This window comes from Daktulosphaira vitifoliae, unplaced genomic scaffold (genome assembly GCF_025091365.1).
Source record: "Daktulosphaira vitifoliae isolate Bord-2020 unplaced genomic scaffold, ASM2509136v1 Scaffold_1, whole genome shotgun sequence".
Taxonomy (NCBI): domain Eukaryota; kingdom Metazoa; phylum Arthropoda; class Insecta; order Hemiptera; family Phylloxeridae; genus Daktulosphaira; species Daktulosphaira vitifoliae.
This window is the reverse complement of record NW_026099572.1, coordinates 77,591,458-77,617,240: the sequence shown is the minus strand read 5'-3', so window position 1 is coordinate 77,617,240 and position 25,783 is coordinate 77,591,458. Positions and strand designations below refer to the sequence as shown.

The window sequence follows — 25,783 nt, the reverse complement described above, 5'->3', positions numbered from 1 at the left end:
ATATATATATATATATATATATATATATATATATATATATATATATATATATGTATACAAAAATACATTTCTCTTTTTGTTCAATCATACAATATTTGAAATTATGAAGTCCTTTTCTGAATGTGTTTTATCTCTTGATTGGACTAAGAGGCTGCAATGTCCGAACTTTTCTATTGTAAAAATAGTTATATAGAAGTTTGAATTAACCGAGGGATATGTTATTATTTTTTCTTTCAAAAAGAAATCAGTTTTTTCTGTGTTTAAATTTTTAATAATTAAAATAAAAGCTTACGGTTCTTTTTTCGTCAGTTGTTAGATTCAAAACATTGCCACTTTGCACCCATGAGCCTAACCTTAATGTCGAAGTTTGTTCGTCATATGGCCAATATTTCATATCCATATCACAATGAATGTTATACTGAGAAGGTTGTACAAGAATTACTGTGCCATTGTAATCTACTCTACAATTAGTATACTTCTGATAGTCGTTTTCTGAAATGACGTCTATGCTAAAGTAAAATGAAGGAAAACTATTTACTTTACCATAAAATGAAATGATAATAATAATTATAATAAAAATAAAAGAAAGCGTAATAATATTAATTTGAATTGTTAAATGTAAAGTTTCGTATATAAATAAATAGTTATTACTGTAAGCTCAAATTAGTTATGTCACTAAATTATAATCATTTACTACATATGACAATATTTTTACGATTACTGATGAACTACTTGTTGTTCATTCGAGATAGTTATTTTCTAAGATTTTTATTTGACAAAATTTAGGTTAAATATAAAACTTTATTTGAAAATGTTTATTAATAATGCTGTTATACAAAATAAACAGCAAGTTTCGATGGGGATGAGTAGAGTATACGAAGATGATGAGGTTGAATGTGCATAGATATCTACGCACGTGTAATCGAACTGAAGTCACTGTGTTCGGCTGACACTTAGGATTAACTGTGGGTGTCGAAAGGCTGTTGATATAGGAAGAGGGAATAACACCGTGATATTATGTGCAAGACACAAATACTAGGCGTATTAGCTAACGAATATAACGGAGTACGATGAGCGTAAAAAGTGTAAGACACAAGTACTCTTAAATGTAGTGCAATTAAAAAATATATTTTTTTTAATTCGTTAAAACTATAAAAATACTTGTTATATGGTAAAATGTCGGGTCGCCAAATATCTTGGTAACTCATTATTATTGTTTCCAAATTGCTAAAATTACTCGGTGACCAATTCAGCCTATCGTCTATCCAGATCTACAGAAAAAAAAAAAGAAAAATTATTATGAACAATTGAGTGGTTTATGATAAATTATTTTATTATAGTTGAGATGTCTGTTTAATTTGTGGAAAAGGCAGTGCCGTACTAATTGTCATTGCTGCCCTAAGATAATCATATATTGGCGCCTCCATTTAATATATTTTTTAACAAAATACATCTTATGCAAAAAACATATATTCATATTATTTTTTTGTGCCCTAAAGCATTAGTGTACCAGTATCTTTTTATAATGTAGTCATTGTGTTAAATTACTAAATACGTTATTGGTAAGCAAAACAATGACAATGTTTTTTTAATTCATTAGTTAACTTAGCACGTGTAGTTGCTCTTTAAGTCTTTCGGTAAAATATGTGATTTATCGAACCACAAATTGGATATAACACGATTTATTGATAAATTATTATTTGTTGTAAATAACGTTATTTAACAACTACATAATTATCAATTTCATTTCTAAAAAAAAAACAAAAAAAACCAAAGTTTTAGTAAATTTAATGTGTTTAGTAGGGTAAGTGAAATTTTTGTAATTGCGTGTTCAAGATAAAAAAAAAAGTACAAGTGGCCACTACTTTAAAATTCAAAATAAATCTAATAATCATTGTTTATACAGAAGTAAGTAAGTACTTACAAGTACAATCCATGTGCTAAATAACATTTGAGACGCTTCATAATTCTATATAAAAAGAAATTATTTATTTATTTAAATAAGTAGTTAAATAATCAACATGTTATCATACCAATTCTGCATTATTGATAACTATATTAAATTTGACTTCCAAAGATTTATTAAATTTTGTTGGAATAGATAATTTTTCATAATCTTTGAGTAATTTTTCTCTTAATTTATGTTCTGCTAAATACTTTTGATTTGAGTCACCTCAAAAATATTAGTAAATTAATAAATACATTTTATTATTAAGAAAAAAGTTATAATAATTTTAATTTATTATATTAAAAAAATTTAAAGTAAAAATAATTTTGATATCAAATATTAATAAACGCACTACTGAATTATGATTAATTTAATCATAATCCATGTAGTTGAGATTATTTGATCAATGTTAGTACATTCGAATTATTATTAAAATATATAGCCGAATAATAACATTCTCATATATTTAATAAATATATAAATATTATTTTTATTATATACAAATAACACTTCAGGATAACTATGAATATATAATAAGTAGTTTACTTGAATGGATTGTTGAGAACTGTAAGAAGAGGATTATAAAAAATCCTTTAGGAAAAATAGCGACGTCCATAGTTTCTTGCCATACACGTAAACTTGAATAACAGTCGTCAGTCACCAGGAAGCTATTAAGAATTTTGTGTGACCACTTGTGTACAGGATATACGTATATAGGAATTAATTGAATATAATCACGATAAAATTGTTATTTACGCTGTGAACAACAATTGAATAACAAAAAAAGTTTGTTTTTGGTAACATGACTAAATAAAACTTAAATAAAAACTTAATGCTGGTACTTTTAGTATTGTAGCGATTTTAAATTTATAATTTTCATTACTCGCCACAACAGTGAATTTCATTAAGAAGATTTCCAATAACATTTAAAACCATTCAATTTTGCATTAGGTCATGAAAGCTATTAATTTTCATATAATACTAAGTAGCATTCAAAGTTGAGCAAATAATTATGCTGTAATTTAAAGATAACATTACTAAAAATTCTAGCGTTTTTTAATAGCAACTTATAGACAATTTAAAAACATAATTTTCTAATAGAATCTATTTAGATTGGTTAAGTATTCAACGAAATAACATTAAAGTGTTAAAATATAAACGTTTATCAAAATATTATAAACAGTTCATTGGTAATCAAAATTATTGATTCTACGATACTTGAAGTTGCCCATTAAATTAGCTTTTCTTGTGTAAAATGTTAGTTTATGATTGCAATACATGATATTTAATGAAAGCGATATCAATTTTTTTAGGAGAAATAGGTTGATTTCAAAAGGGGATAAACAATAATTGTCTATTATAATGTAATATTTATATACTAAAAATTGAAGGACAGCCATGAATTACTCTACCGGGACATCATTTAAATAAATATCAAAAATTACATTTTATTAATTTAGTTAATAATATTAATATTTCAAAAAAATTTCAGTAGTTATCATTCCATTCATACTAAATTGATTCTATTATTATTATTCTAATCATAATAATTAATTTTAATCAAAATATTTTTTTAATTTTTAATTTTTAACAAATTTACAATAGATTGAATATATATTTTTTTGTTACTATTAATTAATTAAAATAAGTTCATTTATTTTTCTACGATGATATTCAGGAAATAAGCGAAGTTATTTTTTTAGGTGGCAACTGCAATTATTTGCCTCATTGATTTTTGTTATGAGTAATGTAATTTTTTTATTGATAACGCCGACTATAATATCATGAAAATGTCGACTAATGTAATTGAGGTAAGTTTAAGGTATAAGTTAGCCTAGGAGGTTAAATATAACACTTAGCCATCTTTTAGTTTAACTCCTGTAGGTACCAAGATCTATTTTGTTACGAATGTAATTGATATAACTGACTAAAACGCTCTAAATTTAATTAATGTTTGAAGTCTTCTTAAATTCAAAATTTTATAACACCACAGTAGAAATCAAAATAAGTGTATTTGTACTATCTGCCTACGTCTTATTTAAAATATATATAAATTTTAATTTATGTGAAATGATTTTTTTTATTTCAACGTTTTGTTGTAATATTGTACATGCCACAGTAAAATATCAAATATATATGTAATATGCGTGGTCGTTATCAAAAAAAAAAAAATTATCTATAACCAAATGCATCAATGACTTGTAATAATGTATTGCTATAAGAATATAGAAAATTAGTTGTACATTGCAGTTATCCCGACTCAATTATGTATCACAGTTATTGTTATAATAAATAATATAAAATTCCATAAATGACAAAATGTTTTCGGTCCATTAAGTAGTTGTAAGGAAATAATTTTTTCTTGTAACAATAGTTCAATTGAAAATTAAAACATAAGTGTCGGTTTTACAATGTTTATAAAATTATTAAAATCAATATTAATATTTTCTACAATTCAACTATGGTACATTGCTGTTGAAGCCGTAAACTCAGGTACTTATTAATACTGTTTGACTTAAGTCACGAGATGACAAAATAACGAAGTATGCTACAATATCATAGATACATTTTGAACAAATATTTTGGATGTCTAATTTGATTTATGCCTTCTTTAATTATATTTTTATACAAAAAATCATGTAATATTCATATTATGAAGGGACTGCGATAAAATTAAGTACTCTAATCCTCCTAAAATAGCATCATTATACAATATATTTTTTTTTATCTTATGCAAATATATTAATATTTTTATACTATTTATTTCGTGTTTAATTAATGATTATTTTATAAATTATTATTATTGTTATTACCTTGGTATATATTGATTTAATTTTATATTTTGTATTACATCTTTATATTGAGCTATAGTTAGTTAAATTAGTATTAAATAAATATTGTGAATTAAACATGTATCGTTCAGTTTAAAAGTATTAAGTTAAAAAATGAAGGGTACAAAACATAGTTATAAGTAATTATGGCAAAGACGATAAAAAATTAAATAGGAACTAAAGATGTAGCTTAAGTATGGAAGATACATATGTTCCATTAGGGAACGGAAATCATTAGGAAATGGATTGGGAAAATCCTAATTTCCCGATCGGCTCCTGGATTGTGTAATAATTTATCTTATAACTAAGGTCTTCAACTTATTTCAAGTGTCCGTTTATAAATGATCAAGAATAAAAAATAAATCAATAAAAAATATGTGTCTTACTTATTTAAAATATGTATAAAATTAGAGTAAAAATAAACAGCGAGTGGATTTTTTTTAGCTTCGATGCGAAGCTAAGAAGGTATTAATTTTATTATGATACGTTTATTTTTTTTTTGTGTCTGTCACTACTTTATCTCAGCTCTCACTAGATCAATTTTTCTCAACGATACGTCAAAGGATCAAAAATCGTATCTAGTTGAAGACATTACCCTCAAAAATTGATAATTTTGCCCTCGTTTTCCGTAAATAGTGAAAATCCTCCAAAAAATTGTTTTTTTAGAATCGGTAAATTTCGACATGTGTTTCATTTTTTTTTTCTCTAAAAATTGCCATAACTGATTGAAAAATGAACAACTTAAATTAATTGTTTTTTATAATGAAACCTTAGATATTTCCTTTTAATTTGATACACATTTTTTGACAATCTGACCTTTTACCTGCCCACAGGGGGGATTCAAAATAGCAACTTCTGCACAAAAATTTAACTTTTTCATCTTAAGTTTTGAAAATGTTCCGGAAATGCTTCGAGCTTGAAACATATATTAAAATAAAGCTAATATTATGTATCTTTTATGTGAAAATGGTTCCCGTAGTTAAAAAACATGCTATTTTTGTGTTAAAATTCTTGATATTGTATTTTAATTTATTTTAAAATACAATATAAAGGGGTACACTGATTTTCATGAATATTATATAAATCTAATTGACATAGAATATAATGTTAAACTTATTTAAATTTTTTTTTCTTTAAAAATTAATTTTAACATTTTAATTAGTTTAAATTGCCAATTTAACGACGAATGTTTGCTGATTTTTTTGCAATTTTCCCGTAATTTTTTTTGAGTTAGAATTTTGCTTTTCAATAATCCACCAATATCTTAAAATTAAACACTATTGACAGATTTGCATCGAAACGTTTCTTATGATAGTGATTTTAATCACTGTCAGATATCATCAATACTAGCTCCAACTATGCCATGCTCACACTGTGCCGCGACCCCACTGTGTTACTGTTTTTAAACTTTGTCTTAGTAAAGCAAATATTCTATATATACCGGTAGGTAAAAAAATCACTTACTCGTACTTTGTTTATGTTTTATACTATTTCCTCTCATATATTAATAAAAATATACAGTTAACTTACTTTTATCATTTTGAGAAATACTTTCCACCCTTTTAAAATGATAAAAATATTTTACCCTTTAAATATTGAATCATAATTTCGAAAAAAGTTCGTTCTTTTATATTATAAATAAAATTAGTTTAAGGACTATAACTTACAAACGAAAATCATTACAAATGTATACTATTGAATATTTTTTTTCAGAAAATTTAGTTTAATATATATATAATGTATATATTATTATAACAAATAAGTTATCTTTTTTTAATGTATTTATTAATTAAAAGAATTATAATATTTTACTGCCAACGTATGATATTGGCAATAATAAATTATTTAAATGTTTATTATCGTTGTAAAAATTTCACTAGAGAAACAAAGCAATTATTATTACTGTCTTTTTAAGGTCATTGTTCAAGTTCAGCTATATAACATCCATAAAGATGTTCTTAGGATATTCTTTGTTACTGATTAAGTAATAAAAGATTTTAATTAGCACAAAAATAAATGAAACAAGTTAATTATACACTAATACTCAATATAATATTAATTAATGAGTTATCTTTCAATTTTTTTACTAAGATAAAAAAAAATTTTTAATCGAAATAATAATGATAAAACCAACTTATAAAATAAATTTGGATTGATCAAATTATTGATAAATGTAGAATACTATCAACTTCTATACTTACTAACTTAATTAATTTTATAATTTATAAAAATTAATTTTTAATGTATTATAATTGATATATGAACATATACATTTTACGAATATTTGTAATTAATCTTTAATTGGATTAAAAAGAAATTAGTATTAACATATTTCATCGATTGATATGTATTTTTAAGTCTTTGGCATTATATTTGGTGTTATTTGTATTTGATTTTTTAAAGTACCGTTTCAATATTTATGATCAAGTTTCTGTTTACTCAAGTTAAAATAATACATCTAAAAGTATCTAATATTGGATAATTTTTTTAATTAGGTAACAATGAACAAACAATTTGGAGCGATACTTGGACTGATAAGCTTAGAAGGGATTTACTCAGGTTTTATGATCGAAATTCTAGACCAGTTATTGGCAATAATCTCACTTATGTTACTATGAATCCAGTTATAAAATATGTGGATATGGTGAGTTGGACTTTGAATAATCAATTAATCTAATCGTTACTTAAAATATTTTACTATGTACCTCAGCATGCGTATCAGTATATACTATATTTTTATTTTTAGGACTTTAAACAATCAATAATGACTATTAATGCTTGGATATCAATGGTAAATTATATTAAACATTTTGATGGGCAATATTTTTATTAAAAAAATTACTTAAATTATATAAATATATTTCAGTTTTATGCTAATATTTCGACTTTTTAATAAAGTCAATCTTCGTAGTAATAAAAATGGTTACTACTACAATAATTAACTCAATTGTTATTTTTTTGCTTTCAATAAATTAAAAATAATAATTGAGCTAAATAACTGTCCCCTTTAATGGAATGGAACAATAACGGTTGATTAAATGCTCTAAATTAATTTTTTGCAAAATAATTATAATTTTGAATATAAAGAAGTTATATTGAGAAGCTTTTAAAAGAACGTATTAATTTAAAATAGTTTTTATTTTTAGGATTTTATGTTAAATTTAACTTAAGTATAAAAATGTCTATAAATCTAAATTTTAGACGTGGCAAGATGAAAAGCTTCACTGGAATTCATCTCAATATGGTAGTATAAAAGCTGTAAATATGGCATTTGATGAAATATGGATGCCTGATATAGTGGCTTACAACAGGTGTATAACAATTATATAATAATATTATTAATAATAAAGAGAGAATTTTAGTAAACCCCAATTTTTAATCATAATGTATTCTTCGTATTTTAGCGCTGATGGAAATCATGATGAAATGTATGGAAAGACTGGTTGTGTTGTTCGCTCTAATGGTATGGTTCATTGGATACCACCCGCAAAGTATAGAGTATTTTGTGACGTGGACCTAACCAATTGGCCATTTGGAGAACACACATGTTCCTTGAGATTAGGCTCGTGGACTTATGACGGAAATTCAATTAGCATGCAAATAAATCAAAATATAAACGTAAGCCAATGCAATATTTATTTTAAAAAATTGATCATTGATCACTCCTTAGAAAATCAAATGTATTTCTCTCGTGATATTTATTACATTAATTGTACGTCTCAGTATTTTATCGAATTTTTAATAAATTTAAATTTCAATGGCTATAATAATTATATCTTAAAAGTTTTATTAATTAATATTTTTTAGCCATTAGACATGATAAGTTTAGATGGAGGATGCAAATGGGAAGTGACTAAAGTAACACAAAGACGTAGAGTGGAAAGTTACTCTTGTAATTCAAATGATACGTATGAAGACATACATTATAGCATATCTATAAAAAGAAAAATACCTACTTATAATAGTGTGGTCATCATACCAGCTTTAGGTATATTTATTAGTATTAGATTTATATTTTACATCTTCTCTTAAAAGCTATGATAATGCTTTTGCTAGAGAGGATTAAATACCCTACATAGCTCTGCGTAATGAAATCGAATCCTGGCATCTACGCACCAAGGTATGATGCGTGCCTAACTAAGATATGTAGGCCGTTTATTTACCTAAATTATATCAATTTAAATTTTTCAAATGTTTTCCGAGTGAAAACTTATATTTATTTGAAAAAACGAATGTAAAATTAAGTATAAACTTACATCACAGTGGTATATTCAAGAACGGATAGATTTGTGGGATTTGGCTCTATTTGACAAAAATCACAGTAGCAGGGGAGTGGAGGTGTGAAAATTACCACTACTTTATGTATCAAAAGTTATCCAGTTTACCTCTCATATAACGAATTCCTTAATACACCAATAGTTATTTAAAGTACAATGAAACCTAATACAATGAAATTAATTCACTACATAATTGAAAGAAAATTGATCTCCAGCGTATTTACATTGAAAATATGAAAATAAAAAATTAAAGTTTCATAATATTTGAGTAATTTTAGAATGTTTGGTATACAAACAGTAAAAGCATTTCTAATAAAAATTTAAGTCAAAACACCAGTAAAAACTTCGATTCAACTTTTTATGTTTAATTAAGTCTCAATTTTCTGTAAAATTTGGTTGTAAAAAACATATGTAAAATAATTACCTAATAAAGGAGTATGTTTCTTCTTTTAATAAAACGATTGAAGTAGAGAAATCCCTTTGAATCTTATAATATGAATTGATTTTTTTAGTTAATCTGGTACTCGTATTTTTTAGTCTTATTTCCGATATATTTAAAGATAATCCTTTAAGGAACATGTATCATGTATTATGATATTTGTATTTATAATTTAATTTTAATTTTAGTGGTAGTTTTGCTCACACTTTCTGTCTTTTGGCTGCCTCCGGAGTCTTCTGAAAAATTTATGTTAAGTGGTGTAACATTGGTTATAATTTGCATTGTTTTAATGACGATATCTAACATTATACCAGTCATGAGTGATCGGATACCACTTATAGGTAATTTTGAATATGTAAATAATGTAATTTGTAATCATTTCTTTCAATCGTTTTAGTTTTGTTCTACTCAAATTCTTTGGGCATGGTGACACTTTCCATGGTTTTTTCAGTTATGTTACATAACTTGGCTAAATCCACTCAACCAGAGGATAAAATGCCAAAGTGGATAAAACTATTACTTGATACAAAATTTGGTACTGTTTTAAGGTTTACATCACAAAAGGTAATACAGTATAAAATACTTGCATTTTAAATGTAATTAACTTCACAATATAACTTATATTATGTTGATTTTAACTAATTTAACTTTTATTTCGAAAAAATATATTAATTGTTCATTTATCTGAATATTTTAATATATAATATAACAATGAATTCTAGGATAACCAAGAGGATAATCTTTTGGAGAATTCAATAGAAAATAATAAATCTAAAATCAAAGTGAAAGAAAATCAGTGGTATTACCTTGCATTGATATTAGATAGATCTATGTTTATTATATATCTTTTCCTGTTTATAGCTATGGTGGTATACTTTTTTAAGTAATTGACAACTGTAAATTTTGATTTTTGTAATAGTGCTAAAATAAAATAAATTTAAATTAAAACAATTGATTTATATTGTATAATTGTTTAATATACCAATTATAAATACTAATGCTTTATATAAAATTTAATTGAAGTACTGTGATTAAAGAAAGAGATTGTTGATATGTTGATTTTTAAGGTAACCTTGGAGAAAAAAATATTTATAGTAGTTAAGTACATTTTTATATTTAAACATTTTTTAGTGACATAAAATCATATATTTCTTACTTATATTATATGTTAGCGAAAAATTTGTTTAAGAAAATTATTATTTATATGTATTATATTATCTCGTGAACACTTTATTATTATTACATTTTTTATTTTAATACTATTTAACTAAAATAGTCTTAATTATATTTTGTTTCCATTATGATTAATTAATTTACATGTTTTTCTTGTTATTACAAATGTTTTTTATTAATATATTTAGTAGGAACTTATATTCATGGATAGAAATTGAAAGGAGTTTTGTAGGCTTCTATTCTTGAATATCATTATACCTAATTATTTTTTACCCTAACCTTTCATCAACTCTAAGAATATTTTTGGGGTATGAACTAATGAAATCTTGAGAAAGATAAGCTTTATAAGTCTCTTTCCCTGATTTCTGCATACAACAATATTTTTTTTAGTTGGATAAATTTGAAATCAAATTGAAAATGTAAAGTTTATATATTTAGATAAAGTTTGAAGTATAGAACAAAAAAAATAAAAACAAATTACATACTTGCTAACATAACAAACATAATATCTTAACAAAACAATAAAAACAATACAAATTTAAAACATAGATTGATAAGTTAATATGTTTTATAATCATAGGTATCTATAAAAAAAATTAATTTGTGGAATTAGATTTTGATTCGATTTTTGGCTTCAAAATTATTTATAAATGTACATTATACTTAAATAAAGAACTAATATAATTTTTTTATTGACAATTTTCAGGGTAGTTACAAAATTGAAATTATTTATGTTCTATATTAATATGATATAATTCAAATACAATGACTTGAATGATACTATAATTTAAAATTTATTATTTATATATATTATCCAAAAATCAATGAATTTCACTTGTTTGGACTTACAATACTTATCTAATAACAAAAAATTTCTTCAAATTAATGGTATTATTGAAAAAATGTGGTAATATTGTATATTACTTTATTTTATAATATAATTAGTATAAGGTCACACAATATTATTATTTACGCTAAATCCGGTTGTTTATGGTATTTGCATTGATTCTTATTTCTCTGGCTAAAAACAGAAATATTCATGTTCATTAAGTATTGATTATGAAAATGTAATATTTATACAATAGGTTTGTTAACACACCATATGATATAAATGAAGAAAACAGTTATTGCTCCAAGTATAACAATTCCAAATCCAAAATATAACAAGTACTCCACTATACGTGGATCATCCTTAAACTGTATCCAGTCGGCCAATTTGTCACATTGTAGCTTATCGTCTGGCATACATATTTCTTTTGTACATATGTAACTACCTTGTAGCGTACTACACATTGATTTTGGTTTATCCGATTCATCACAGTAAGCTAAAAAAATAGAAAATAGGTTAAAATGCTGAAGTGTTCTTGAAACACTTATCCTATAAACTTACATTCTGCTACAACTAGTCCATCGGATCTACGACATATCACATCAGCATTTGCCGTCAATGCCCATTCATAAGTAACGCATGGTGGTATACGACAGTCACGGGTTTCCCATAAGGGATCTGTACATGCTGTTGTACCAGCTGGTGACTGTGATATTACTGTTCGTGATCGAGTTTCATATCCTACGCTCTCCTTTTGACAGTCACCATGACAATGTGACCATTGACTCCATTCTGATAATGTGCAACCTGGACCGCATGATACATAGCAATTTTGCCACGATAATGGCTTTTGTTGCGATAAGTTTGTACAAAATGAAAGTTCCACAGACTCGCCATCACTACTTCGAGTGCAAGAAACGTTCCTAGTAGTTAAACCGTGTCCACAAGCAGCTCCCTTTAACGAATAAAAATAATTGAAAGTAAAATGTGTTAAATTTGATTAAAAATCTATAAAAATGTATTAAAATCATACTATTTGTTGAATTTATATTAAAATAATAATAATTTGTGATTTATATTGATAAATTAACTAATATAAAATATTTTTGTAAACATTATATAACATAACTTTCACTTACGTGAAGTTGACATGCAGACCATGGTCCTAAAGACCAATGATAACATGGTACAGCTGGACATGGTTTCCATTGTTCAACAGTCATTGGGCATTGTTTTCCTGTGGGGCTAGGGTTCATAGCAGTGTAAGCTCTGCGAGAAACTCCTATAGTAACATTGTATCTGTAATTTTTCGGTTTTTATAACAAAATAAAAATTAATCACGATTACCTGTATCATTGCACGAACAAGTAGCATTCCACGGCGACCATGCTTCAAGTGCACAATCAACTGGACAATCTATATAACACCATTTTTCTAATGAACTAGGTTTTGGTTGATCTCCACAAAATCTGATAAGGAAACATACTTATTTAACATAATAAGAAAATATAATTAAATTAAAAATTACTTAAAATGATTTAGTTAATTAAATTTTACATTGTAATAAACTTAATATTTATAAGGTATACAGGTAAAAAAACCCAGCACAGTGGGGACGAGGTATATTTGGGTCAAAACGCTTCAATGCAATTCTGTAGATAGTGTTTAATTTTAAAAAATTGGTGGATTATTCCAAAAGCTACATGATCTTCTATTTCCTTATTTATATTTTCATTACAAGTTTTATGATTTATAAGTGTAATATATGAATAAATATATAAATATATAGAGGAAAATAGTATTTATCATAAAAAAATTGTATACATCCATATATTTTTCAAAAAGTTATAGCATTTATAATTAAAAAAAAATTTTTTTTTTACAAAAATCTTATTTTTTAAATTAACTTTGATGTCCGTTTTCACCATGAAAACAAAATATATATATTAAAGTGTCAGTATTTCCGGAACACTTTCAAAAGTTAATTTTTTGTGAAAAAGTTGTCATTTTGAATCCCACCCTGTGGGCAGGTAAGGGTCAAATTTATAAAAAAAATATACCAATTCATAGGTAAAGACATCATGCATCTACAAAAAATAATTATATTGATTTAGTCATTTTTGAAAAATATATGACAGTATTAAGTAAAAAAAATTGAAAAAATTAGTAATTTTTTTGGAGATTTCTCCCATTTACCGGGAACGAGGGAAATTTTTTCAATTTTTGAGGGTCATGTTTTCGACTAGACATGATCTGTGATTTTTTGACGTATCTTTGAAAGAAATCGGTTCGATGAGAGCTGAGTAGTAGAAAAATGGTAACAGACACAAAAAAAAATAAAAAAAACACATCATAGTATAATTAATATCTTCTCAGCTTCGAATCGAAGCTAAAATAAAACTATACTTTTAATTATACAAAATAAAATAAATTATTATTACGTTTTAAATAAATCTTTGTGACAAAAATATCAACGCTATGATAACGATTAGTTGAACCCTCCGCCACATTATTTTAGTTATATAATTATACATCAAAATATTTTCATTTATTCTATACTTTTTTGGTATTTATATTATGAAGTAAGAAAACATTTTAATAAAACAAATTGGGATTACCGGTCAGTTACGGTTCTTCCATCGCTTCTTTCACAGTAAACTGCACCAACCGTCATACCTTCGCCACAAGGGCTTCCTCCTAATGGCAAACAAGATACATTTGTAATTGTTTTCCAAGAATATTTAAAGCAAGTATAGTTCAAGCGGCATGGTTGGGTTTGTATTGCAATTGGACAATTTGCTCCAGTAGCACTTTGACTTCGAAGTAGTTGTCTAGTTCGTTGTTGTTCATGAGTTGGCTGGCAGTCCTGATGAAAGTAAGATTAATGTTAAATAAAATATTTGAGTTTAATATGAACTAAATATCTTTTGATTAATTAAATTTTTATAAAAATTAGAGATCTTACTTTAGGACAAAGAGACCAGTCAGACCAAGCGCTGAGAACGCAGTCACCTGGACAAGCAATTGTACATAAATTAACTCCTTCTGGTCGTATAGTCCAATCGCAATATTCTTCTGACATTTCTATCCCAGTATTCACGTGAATGCATCTGTACAAATATTTTTGCATTCAATTTTGTAGCAGACATTTTATGTAACATAAAATTATAACTTAATTATAAATCTCAACTTACCGAACTAATCTAAACATTTCCCCTTCACCACAACCTTTTTCTTTATCTTTTTCAGGCAATTTACACTGACTCCATGGTTCTGTGTTCCATTGATAACTTTCACATGGTGTATTGCAAATTTTTGTTTGTACAGTTTCCCCGCATGATCTACCACCACTTGTAGCATTTCGTTCAATCTAAAAATTCATTATTGATAAGTTAATTTTTTAATATTAATTTTTTTTATTGTTGAATCAAAAAAAATGTACTTTTCTGTATCGATGATGTATACCAGGTCCACAAAGTTTATTACATGTACCCCACTCGCTCCAATCAGATAGCTGACAATCTATTGAACACTGTACTAAACACGGTTCTTCTTCTATGCCCATGCTTCCACCACACAATCTAAATTAAACATAAAATACTAAAATTAGGAGCAATGAAAAAAGGTATAAATTTAATTTTTATTTACGCTGGATCAACCAGGTTATTATCCGTATTATAACATCCTAAAGATCTGTAACGTGTTCCAGTACCACAACCATTAATTTCATTAGTTAAACAAAGAGACCATTCTGAAGATGGTTTTGAGAAATATTCAGAACATGGACATTGAGTGGTTTCGACTTGATTTATTTCTTTGCATGCTGGATGTGACATAGAATCTCCAATAAGATCACGAGTTCTTGTTCTTATACCAGAACACGGTTGTGGACATGATGACCAATGAGACCATTCAGTCATTTGGCATGGTGTTTGACAATCAACATGACAACGTTCTACACTAATAGGAGTTATGTTTTGATATTGGAGACAATGTTTTAGTTCTACATGAATAGGTGATTCGTCTTTAGTGCACCAAAAATCTAAGAAAACATAAGTTAAATATATTTAATAAATGATTATTAAGTGATTTTAAAAACAAATCGTTTAATTTTGAATAATACCTCTTGTTCTTAAGCCATGTCCACATGTAACATCTTCTGCTAATTGACAATGAGACCACATTCCTAAGACCCAATAATATTTTGGACAAATTTTATTTGGCATTGGACATGGTTCTTCTTCAAATATGGGTCCACAAGATTCCCCACCAAGAATCACACGACTACGCTGTCTTTTAAACTTTGTTAAATCAGTTTGTTCTGTAAAATGGATGTTTATTTTAGAATATAGTTCAAATTTAAATTTTATGACCTGAATCGTAAGAATAATATTTACCATTTAAGCAGGTATCTTCTGGACATTCAGACCATTCACTCCAGTCCGACAAAATACAAATTTTATTTTCGCAGTCTTTAAAGCAATCTCTTATGGTTATTGGTTTTTGAAGTTCACGACAACTAATTAAAACAGTAAATTATAATATAAAGAATTATAAAAGTTATAATATAGTGAATAATAATTACATTAATAATATTAATAACTGTGAGTTTTTAAGATATATAACTTTAATTTTACTTTTCATCATCGACATGTTGGTCATTTCCTCTCATACACCATACATCTCTTGTTTGTACTCCATTACTACATGTTCCATTACAATCTGTCCATGGTAAAACTAGCCAACTATACCCATAACAACCATGAGTATTGCAATTTTCAAATTGTACCATATCTTCTTTTGGTGGACAATGATGTCCGGTAAATCCCGGTGGTCCAATAACTGTACGGTTTCTATATTTCACACCTATATCAAAATTAAGAGAACAACCCATTGAACAATCACTCCATTCTGACCAGCCAGAAACAACGCAATCCTCTGGACAAGGTACTGAACATGGTTCAGATTCAATTGGTTTTATTTTAGAACATAATGAAATGTGTACAACCTCCTAAAAAAAATAATATCAAATTTATAGAAAATATTTTGTTAAAAATTATAGCAATGTGTATTATACTTTGTCATGTGTAGTACAGTAAACTTGTCGATTTCTACGACCAGTGCCACATTTTTCACTAGGATCATCAAGCATGCAGCTTCCCCATTGGTCGAAGTCCCATACAAAACATTGTGGATTTTGACAAGGTTGAACTTCACTTAAACTAGGACAAGGCACACCAAATTCACTAGGTGGAATCAATACAGGTCTAGTTCGTTTTCTATGTCCATTTTCTTCTTGTCCTAAAACATAAGTATATTTTTATGAAGACTATGTTTAAGCTTAATGTTATAGCGTTTAACTTAGAAATAAGATATTATTAAATAGAAAAAAATCATTGCAAATTTCGCGGAAGCTTAATTAATTATTTAAATTTTTTTACCAAAAAATAAAAGCATTTATTATTATTCAATTAACATACTTTTATGTAATTATTGGGTTTATTATTTATTCATTAAAATTTACCATTTTGTAGTTCGTAATTTGTTTCGGGTGGGCATTTAGATGGCATACATGGACTCCATTCACTCCATGAACCTACTTGGCAATCTCTTGGACATGGTATTTCACACCTTTTACAAATTAAACAATTAATTTTATGTGCGATTTTTTTAGAAAAAAACTACCTTTGAATGGTCGGAGGAGTGTCCAAAATTCTACATATAGAAGAATCCATCAATTTGTTTGTCAATATTTCAATACAAGTTATGTTTCGATACTGAAGACCGCCACCGCATTGAACAGTTTCATTGGATATTGGTTGTGAACATTTACTCCAACTCGAAATCAACCATTTATATCTAAAATGTATCAACAAATAAATTTTTGATAATTTAATCAATATTTTACCATATGAAAAATAAGATAGTTCAGATTATATATAATATAGCATTTAATTACTTTTCAGAACATAGTGATAGATTTTCTTTTGTGGTTCTTGTTTCGACTAAATGAGGACATGGAGATCCTTGACCTTCGTGAAGACGGAGAATTTGTCGTTTTCTAATTGCTTTTTCTTCTCTAACCTACATTCATTTAATTTTTGATTAGATTATGTCCAATTTTTACTTATACGTTAAAAAAACAATTTTACTTTTCCATTAGCGCTTATACACCCGCCTTGAGTAATTTCCCAATCAGTCCAATCACTAACCACGCAATCTTGAGCAATTATGCATGCTCTGGTATTAGTTGGTAATGGTTTGTCCTCGCAAAAATTTAGCGAAACAAGTACTCCTGATTCATCAAAACAACTCATTGAACGTTTTTGAGTGCCTACTTGAGGCCAATGTTTATAAAATGTGTCTGCATGCGAGCCAGAAGTCATTATTCCATCAGTATCACCCAAAACATTTTCAGAGACATGCACACATTGCTGCCACTGATTTACTTTTAATTGGTAGCCTTTTGAAACATTATTAGCGCAAGATTGATCATTAGGTTTGCAAGATTGTGTTTCTATTAACTAAAAAAAAATATTTATTTTTATAATATTATATTAATTTAATATTTATACTATTATAATTTTCTATGTTTTATTATATTTCTATATTAAGATAACATTTAATATATAATACTATAATTTCACTATAAAAATCAATTAAAATCATTATTTCCTGTTTAAAATTTTCAAAAATTATTTAAAGCACATACTGGTGGACATTTAGCTCCGTTATTTTTTTGCTCGATTACTATACTTCTTGATCTACGTTGTGATCCACCACAGCAAGAACTCCAACTCGAATATTCAGTAACTATGCAATCTTGATTAGGTTCTAATGAGCACACTTCCACAGGTGGTGTTCCGGGGGATAAATTTTGACAACTGGAATCTTCTATTTCTATAGGTTCCTTGTGGTAAAAAATTGTAATTTAAACATGGCTCAAATAAATTCATTGCTTATAAAAAATGTATACATAACTAATATGATGATATATGAAACTATAATAACGTTTAATATATAAATAAATTAATAAAAATAACCAAGTTTTATTATTTGAACAAATATCATTTGAATCTATAATCTTAGAACAAATATCTGATATTATTTTACTATTTACAAATATTTAATTTTAAATATCATATTTTAATTAAAATTAGCTATATGATTAGAATATATATTGTTTTTGCTTGTATACATACAATTATAAATGTAAAAAATAAAATATTACTTCAAGTTTTATTCCATCACGAATCACCATGACACATGAAACTTTTCTCCTTCTTATACCTTGGTTTTCATCTAGCCCTGTATCTTCAGACTTTTTACATGGTTCCCATTCACCAATTCTCCATTCTACAGCGTCTGATTATCAAGAAATAAAGTTCCCATTATGTTATAAAATTATATTATCTATAAGAATGTTACAAGTAACAATCAAACCTGCATTCCAAAGAAAATTCTGTGCGATTTCATTTGATGGTGGTGGCGGAAGTCCACACCGTGACCACCTTATTTGCACTAAGAAAAATGTGACAACTAGGCCAAATTTAGAAGAAATCATCGCAGTTATTTGGACGGTGATATACCGGACGAACTAAATTAGAGTTATTGGACGGCGTGTTGTTCACCTGATAAAACACCATTGTTATGTTTTAATTTTTAACTAAGAATCAAGTTAATGCGTAAAATACGTGTAATGATAATAACTGGAAACAACAACAGAACTTAGTGAATTCATTTTTATCTTTTGTTACTTGTTGGGTTTGTTTACAAAAAAAAAAAAGACCTGTAGATTATAAATCAAATACTTACCTAAATAATAGACGCAGAGGCATTGCTTTATTTATAAGTTGCAATTCGCATTCTCAACAAAGTCACAGCAATGAGAGACGATGGATACGTCTGGAAAACACCTAGAACGGTAGGCAATCGATTCACGGGGGGACCGAACGATTTTAGTTGCCGGGGAAACGCTTTTGCGTTGGCATTTGCGACTGCGTTTGTCCTTTGTGCTTGCATGTTACATACCACTCGTTCCTGCTTTCCCATTCCTTAATAACCTTTCCACATATTCCTAGCTCTACAATTCATTACAAGACTTTGTTATCAATCAATTAAAAAAATATTTTTATAATTACTTATTTTATTAAAGTTGTATATTGCTAAAGAAAGTTTAGGAATTAAAAACATTATATTGACATATGATTGTATTTAAGAAAAGTTAACTAATATTAAAAATTGACAAATTTATTGAAAAAAAGAAAGTGTGTACATTGTGACGTATGTTAGTATACATAATTAATTTGTTACATTATTTTATTTTTTAATACAATTTTTATAATTAATTAATAATATATTCGTAAATATAAAATATATAATACGTATTTTATAGAAAAATTAAAATTATTATTAATTTTGATTTTAAGAAAAATATTTAAATTAGTTTAAATTACTCTAAAAAATGTTTTTTGAACATTTACCTAATTATTTTTGAAAAAAATTATAATAACTCTATGAAATAGATAGAAATAGAATAAATCTAAGAGCTTAAGTACTTATAGTTTGTAATTTGACACTATTTTATTTATGGGGATACGTATTAATAGTTTATAGATTATTTGTTGGGTCTTTACCCATTAAATAATTTAATGGTTTTATTACTTGAGCATTGCTCCCAAGCACGAAGCTCAAAACGTTTTAATTTTTAGGCACCTCAGGTTCGGCTTCATAAAGCACAGTTTAAGTGTGAAGTAGAAAAAAACCTTGTATCAATAACGGGTTGAAACCAGAAATACCAGTAAAAACATAGCAAAAAAATTAAGTTCGACTGGCTAGGCCCAGAATATTTTTAAAACTTACTTATAGCAAGTTAGTTGGTCTATACTAGTAAATACAAAGGAGTCGAGTCGACCTACTAAAAAAATTCTATGTCTTTGTTATAATGTTTCCTACAACCTGACAGCGTCAAATACGAGAAACTTATCTATTAAAGAGGTGTCTTAAAATAATAACTAAGAATAAAAGGTCCTAAAAGTACAGTTAAAAACGAAGGAAAAATGTATTTTAATAAACAATGCAATATCCTAAAAAACTAAAAAAAATGCTTAACGAAGTGACAGTACTTTTGATGGCACCTGTCACCTAAAATTTCACAAACATTTATTCTTTTTCTTTTTTATATTATAATTATCTAATTAATATTGTTAACAAAATTTCTATTACAATTTTGGCCACATAGAAATATTTATAAATCAGCTATTCAGATTGAGATTAATTATTATATTATATATTTCTTTTAAGTTATAATACACTATCCTAAGTTACAAATGACATATTACGTCATATTCTCAATAAAAAAATTCAGGAGTAGAAGAGCAAATGAAGAAAAACTTATGTGAATAAAAATTTTGAATTTTGTAAATTCTTTATCAGCACACATTAATTTATAATGAATTAATTTATAATTTTATAATGAACATGAATGTATACCTGTAAATTTAATTATACATTATATTTATAACCACCTCAATATTAAACCATATCATATGTGCGCCAATTTATTTTGACATTCGTATTTAATTATAAATGTAAATGTGTTCTTTTTAATATTTACAGTTTTCTTTTCGTCTCTTAAAACTTTGAAGATAAAGATAGGGAGTAAATGTATCTTTATCTTAAAATATCTTATGTCTTACGTAGTTGTTATAGAATTTTTGTTTTTGCCTTTTAACTTTTTTACCATTGATGCAATCTGGAGGTCAAGGGGGTGACTTGGCCCTCCTACTTCTGTCAAAGCCCCTCAACAATTATAAAAATTATATATTAATATAAAAATATTTTTTAAGGGGGGAGTAATTAAATTATGTTTCTCGTTTTATTTAAATTGTGTCTTTGCTTTTATGCTTTATGTTTATTTTTTTTTATTTTTTAAATTTTTTTTTTATTACAAATATTCAAATTATACAGAAATATAAAAAAAAATATTACAATGTTTTGTTGTATTGTTTATTTACCGCTTTCATCTTTTATTCTTTCTACCAAATTTTATTTACCTACAAATTTCTTTGGTTTAATACGTTTTTCTTATTTTCTATTCCTTTTTCATTTGTTTCTTGATTGATTTGAGAATTTTTTTTTATCTTTAGTGTCTAAGTATATAATATTTTCTTGTTGAGCCATTTTGCGTAAATGATGAAATATAGTCTAATATTGAGTTAATACATGTTTTGTACATATATCAACAAAAATGTTGTAATATAATATAAAATTAATTTATGTTTAAGTGATATGTTAAAGTTAATGTTGCAGTTTAGATACTATGTGAATAGGTGGTAGGCCATCTTAATAAAAATTGGGGGATTCTTATAAATAAGGAAAGTGAAAATCAAGGTTAGGAAAGAAAGTCAAGTAAAATTAATGATATTCCCTAAAAACTGTTAATAATGGATTTTTTCTAAGATAATGTTTACAAAAAATTTCTGAGGTCTATTTCTTTTAAAATGTGATATTTTTGAAGTTCAATTTATATTTGAAATATCTAAAATATTATTCATATTAATTTTTCGATGCCTCAGAAACTTTTTTTTTTTTTAAAGAATTAAATTTTGTCAAAGAGTTGGGTAATCTTTGTATCTTTAAAATATTTTTATTAATTTTTTCATAAAGATTCAACTTTACAATTAAAATAAGATTATTTTAATTAGTTCCTTCTCACAAAAAAAAAAAATTTTTATTGAATCAGAATATTCTTAATTAATTTTCAAGACAATATCCGAATAAGTTTTTTCATTATGTAATCTGTGTTCTGCACTGGGTTATAGGTTAATAATTAAAAAANTCCTTTTTCATTTGTTTCTTGATTGATTTGAGAATTTTTTTTTATCTTTAGTGTCTAAGTATATAATATTTTCTTGTTGAGCCATTTTGCGTAAATGATGAAATATAGTCTAATATTGAGTTAATACATGTTTTGTACATATATCAACAAAAATGTTGTAATATAATATAAAATTAATTTATGTTTAAGTGATATGTTAAAGTTAATGTTGCAGTTTAGATACTATGTGAATAGGTGGTAGGCCATCTTAATAAAAATTGGGGGATTCTTATAAATAAGGAAAGTGAAAATCAAGGTTAGGAAAGAAAGTCAAGTAAAATTAATGATATTCCCTAAAAACTGTTAATAATGGATTTTTTCTAAGATAATGTTTACAAAAAATTTCTGAGGTCTATTTCTTTTAAAATGTGATATTTTTGAAGTTCAATTTATATTTGAAATATCTAAAATATTATTCATATTAATTTTTCGATGCCTCAGAAACTTTTTTTTTTTTTAAAGAATTAAATTTTGTCAAAGAGTTGGGTAATCTTTGTATCTTTAAAATATTTTTATTAATTTTTTCATAAAGATTCAACTTTACAATTAAAATAAGATTATTTTAATTAGTTCCTTCTCACAAAAAAAAAAAATTTTTATTGAATCAGAATATTCTTAATTAATTTTCAAGACAATATCCGAATAAGTTTTTTCATTATGTAATCTGTGTTCTGCACTGGGTTATAGGTTAATAATTAAAAAAATATTTATTCCATAAAAAAAGATCATACAAATTATTTGAAACGCCTTATCACTAAAAATTTCTGCTTGTGATACTGATCAAATGTTGAATTGAAAGTAATTTACCCAGTATAGGGGAATTTTAGGACTGCTCATAATTATCCAAATTTCATTTTATTTTAAAGTTCTACAATTAGCTTAAATCTAAATTCAATACTTCATTGCAGTAACAACTAGATAGCGCAGGTACTACAGTTTGTAGCATAAGGCAATGTCAGGTAAGGGGCATTTAGAATTCGTCGATGGGTAGTAAGGTAGTGACGGGAAGTTTCAAATTAGTATTCCTGTAGAATTCCAAGAAGTAGGAAATTTAGTCTTAAATGCCCAAAAAGGTTATTTTCGATAGGAGTTGTTAATTTTGCCTATTTGCATCCAATTTGCTATTATTAGAAAGATATTGAGAATAATTAATAACCTGATTGGATTTTATTATAAATTTTTAATTCGTATCGGAAAGTTTTAATATTTATATTTATATTTGCTACCCACTCTCAAATTCCTGTTAGTCGTGCAAATGAGAACTACTAATGTAAGTATAATGATATAGCATCTATTATAATAGAGTAAATTGTGTTGTACATTTATTGATAATAAAAAAATATAATTTGATTTAAAAAAATTTAATTTTAATTAATTAATAATTTTTGGATTATACTTAAAAGCTAATAAGCCTACTTTAACATTAAGATGTATTTTTTATACATCAAAATGTAAATTTACATAAGATGGGATAGAAGTTTTAAATTGAAAAATTGACACCACAATTTTTGAAAAATTGTTGCAGAATTAAATAACCAAATAATATATGTTGATTATATTAGCATTAAAAAACTTATTCAAAAAGTAAAAATTAGACACAACTTAAAAAACTACAGAATACAGATAAATTTTCAATTAAAGGAAATTGAAAAATCTAATATCCAACCAGAATTTAATAAACGTTAAAATCTTTAGTTTCACTTTTTAAAACAACCGTAAATGTACTTATTAAAATTTATTTTTTCCTGATAAAATTGCGTTCCATGGTTTCTGGTGAGTTTATTAGAAATTTTGTGTATAAAGTCTCAATATTAGCATTTTTTAACCCTGGAACATCATTTGGGAGGTGACAACTTGTGCATTTGCTTTAGTCTAATTTTTAATAAAAACTGGGGCCGGTCAACTCGTACTTTTATTCATACATTGAGTAAGCCCATTTAAAAACCAATTTATAATAACCTAAGAAATGTAATGAAGATAAATTTTCATTCTATGAAAAAGACACTTAATATTTTTATTTAATTATTTAAAATACAACAAAAGCAATTTTAACTGTCTTTCTCTTTGTCAACATGTATAGATACAACATATAAGTGAAAAAAAAAAATGAAAGTTTTAAGTTGTTTTGCAGAAAAACGTCATTTCTTTTATACAGGACATATTTTTGTTAAACTGATCTTATAGTCACTATTACTGACATCTCAATTCCTGGTAACAGAATATTTGTTCTTTTAGCTCAATATTTCCCTTGTTTGTCAAATTTTGGATACCCATAAACAGTGCGCGTTACATTTTTCCTTAGGTTCATAAATTTTACCGGTATTAATTAAACGTCGACTTGAAAATTCTTGATAATACGTTACTGGCGAGAAAGCAATGTGGAAAGAATTCTCTTATTATATTTTCCTCTGGTTTTCATCCCTTAGGAATGTGAAAATGGTAGTAGGCTGTAAAACAGCGTAGCGGCAACGATGGTGTATTTACCACTGCGTTATTACGAATGTTGAAATTTGTTAGGAGGCAACAGTAAGGTGGTCGTGAGGTAAACTAGCGGTGGACGATGAAAAAATGTAAACCCGAAAAAATACACGACAAAAGTTAAATGAAATATCGCGTAAGTTTTAGATATTTTTTTGCTGTCTTACAATATTAAAAGTGTTTTATAAAGTAAATTTATTACATGCTATTGAGCGAAATGTAGTGAATTCAACAAAAGATTCCGTTGTCTTGAAATTTCTAACTGTCACGATTAACCGAATTTTACGAGGCATTGGTTTTTAATATAAAACGACAGCAACAATGGCATCTGTTCAACTGTATACCTTTAGCTTGTCTGGCATCTGAGTATTCGTATATTCCAGAAAGGAATGGAAAAAAAAATTTACACTATTGAGCTCTGAGGTGGCAATCTTATTTAATGTAACGTTATATTCTGTCAAAGAGATTACGCGTCTTTTCTTTTAGAGTTTTGTTCATTTTAGACATCAGTCTAAAGGATTTGTGAAAGAATTAAAATTTTTTCCAAATCAGTAATTGCTTAACTACAGAGTGATTCTTTTATCACTGATCGCTTAATAAATTAAAAAATAATATTAAAAAATTGTTTTTTTTTTATTTCTTTTAATTATAATTATTTCTTAATTTTTCAGTGATTAAGTATATTTTTAATCCATTCTTTATAACTTGTATGGTTCCTAATATTATTTTTTAAATAAAAACATACATATTTAATTATTTTATAAAATATTCGAATAAAAAAAAAAAGGCTGATCGATAATCACTTTATCTCATACATTATTAAGGTTTCAACTTTATTTTTTTTAATGACAGTATTCATATTTTAATAGATTAAATATTAGAAGATGATCCAGCTAAGAAAATGACTCGCCAATTATAACTTTTAATTT

The 25,783-nt window shown here is 26.1% G+C and overlaps 3 protein-coding genes across 6 annotated transcripts in view; 1 reads left to right on the top strand and 2 right to left on the bottom strand.

Moving 5' to 3' along the window:
- The window catches only part of LOC126907480 (acetylcholine receptor subunit alpha-like 1), a 9,845-nt gene extending 7,207 nt beyond the window's left edge, over window positions 1-2,638 (bottom strand). Inside the window, exons 1-5 of one of the 2 annotated variants that reach the window (XM_050688815.1) lie at window positions 2,495-2,638; window positions 2,034-2,173; window positions 1,925-1,969; window positions 1,162-1,271; window positions 293-509 (exon numbers count right to left, since the gene is read on the bottom strand). In XM_050688815.1, the coding sequence (XP_050544772.1) occupies window positions 293-509; window positions 1,162-1,271; window positions 1,925-1,969; window positions 2,034-2,173; window positions 2,495-2,564 (582 nt within the window). In that variant the 5' untranslated portion in view covers window positions 2,565-2,638. The remainder of the gene's footprint in view (window positions 1-292; window positions 510-1,161; window positions 1,272-1,924; window positions 1,970-2,033; window positions 2,174-2,494) is intronic. The other variant, XM_050688806.1, reaches the window with a different exon arrangement.
- A 1,539-nt stretch (window positions 2,639-4,177) lies between these two features.
- LOC126901267 (acetylcholine receptor subunit alpha-type acr-16-like) lies at window positions 4,178-10,653 on the top strand. Of its 2 annotated transcripts, XM_050677661.1 has the most exons (10): window positions 4,178-4,441; window positions 7,275-7,423; window positions 7,526-7,570; window positions 7,981-8,090; window positions 8,184-8,397; window positions 8,587-8,767; window positions 9,684-9,836; window positions 9,893-10,059; window positions 10,218-10,294; window positions 10,357-10,653. In XM_050677661.1, the coding sequence occupies exons 1-10, from the start codon at window positions 4,360-4,362 to the stop codon at window positions 10,376-10,378; spliced, it is 1,200 nt and encodes a 399-aa protein (XP_050533618.1). In that variant the 5' UTR covers window positions 4,178-4,359; the 3' UTR covers window positions 10,379-10,653. The 2 variants fall into 2 exon arrangements, with proteins under 2 accessions (XP_050533618.1, XP_050533610.1); XM_050677653.1 differs by having other exon boundaries at window positions 10,218-10,652.
- A 426-nt stretch (window positions 10,654-11,079) lies between these two features.
- LOC126901259 (thrombospondin type-1 domain-containing protein 7A-like) lies at window positions 11,080-19,453 on the bottom strand. Of its 2 annotated transcripts, XM_050677638.1 has the most exons (23): window positions 19,313-19,453; window positions 18,941-19,128; window positions 18,729-18,862; window positions 18,210-18,407; window positions 17,650-18,021; window positions 17,457-17,581; window positions 17,183-17,356; window positions 17,022-17,128; window positions 16,575-16,798; window positions 16,135-16,508; window positions 15,895-16,016; window positions 15,621-15,818; window positions 15,146-15,539; window positions 14,940-15,078; window positions 14,692-14,867; window positions 14,463-14,607; window positions 14,116-14,363; window positions 12,845-12,966; window positions 12,637-12,779; window positions 12,059-12,452; window positions 11,768-11,993; window positions 11,593-11,689; window positions 11,080-11,526 (listed from the first exon to the last, which is right to left on the bottom strand). In XM_050677638.1, the coding sequence occupies exons 2-22, from the start codon at window positions 19,059-19,061 to the stop codon at window positions 11,638-11,640; spliced, it is 4,188 nt and encodes a 1,395-aa protein (XP_050533595.1). In that variant the 5' UTR covers window positions 19,062-19,128; window positions 19,313-19,453; the 3' UTR covers window positions 11,080-11,526; window positions 11,593-11,637. The 2 variants fall into 2 exon arrangements, with proteins under 2 accessions (XP_050533595.1, XP_050533585.1); XM_050677628.1 differs by having other exon boundaries at window positions 11,080-11,689.
- Between the last annotated feature and the right edge of the window lie 6,330 nt (window positions 19,454-25,783).

Excerpts from the sequence above, each read along its gene's own strand:
- LOC126901267 (XM_050677653.1), top strand. The coding sequence starts at position 4,360 with ATGTTTATAAAATTATTAAAATCAATATTAATATTTTCTACAATTCAA. Across the intron at positions 4,442-7,274 it reads TGTTGAAGCCGTAAACTCAG|GTAACAATGAACAAACAATT; the intron begins GTACTTATTAAT and ends TTTTTTAATTAG. Across the intron at positions 7,424-7,525 it reads TTATAAAATATGTGGATATG|GACTTTAAACAATCAATAAT; the intron begins GTGAGTTGGACT and ends TTTTATTTTTAG.
- LOC126901259 (XM_050677628.1), bottom strand. The coding sequence starts at position 19,061 with ATGATTTCTTCTAAATTTGGCCTAGTTGTCACATTTTTCTTAGTGCAA. Across the intron at positions 17,129-17,182 it reads ACTCCTCCGACCATTCAAAG|GTGTGAAATACCATGTCCAA; the intron begins GTAGTTTTTTTC and ends AATTTGTAAAAG. Across the intron at positions 15,819-15,894 it reads AGAAGATACCTGCTTAAATG|AACAAACTGATTTAACAAAG; the intron begins GTAAATATTATT and ends TCCATTTTACAG.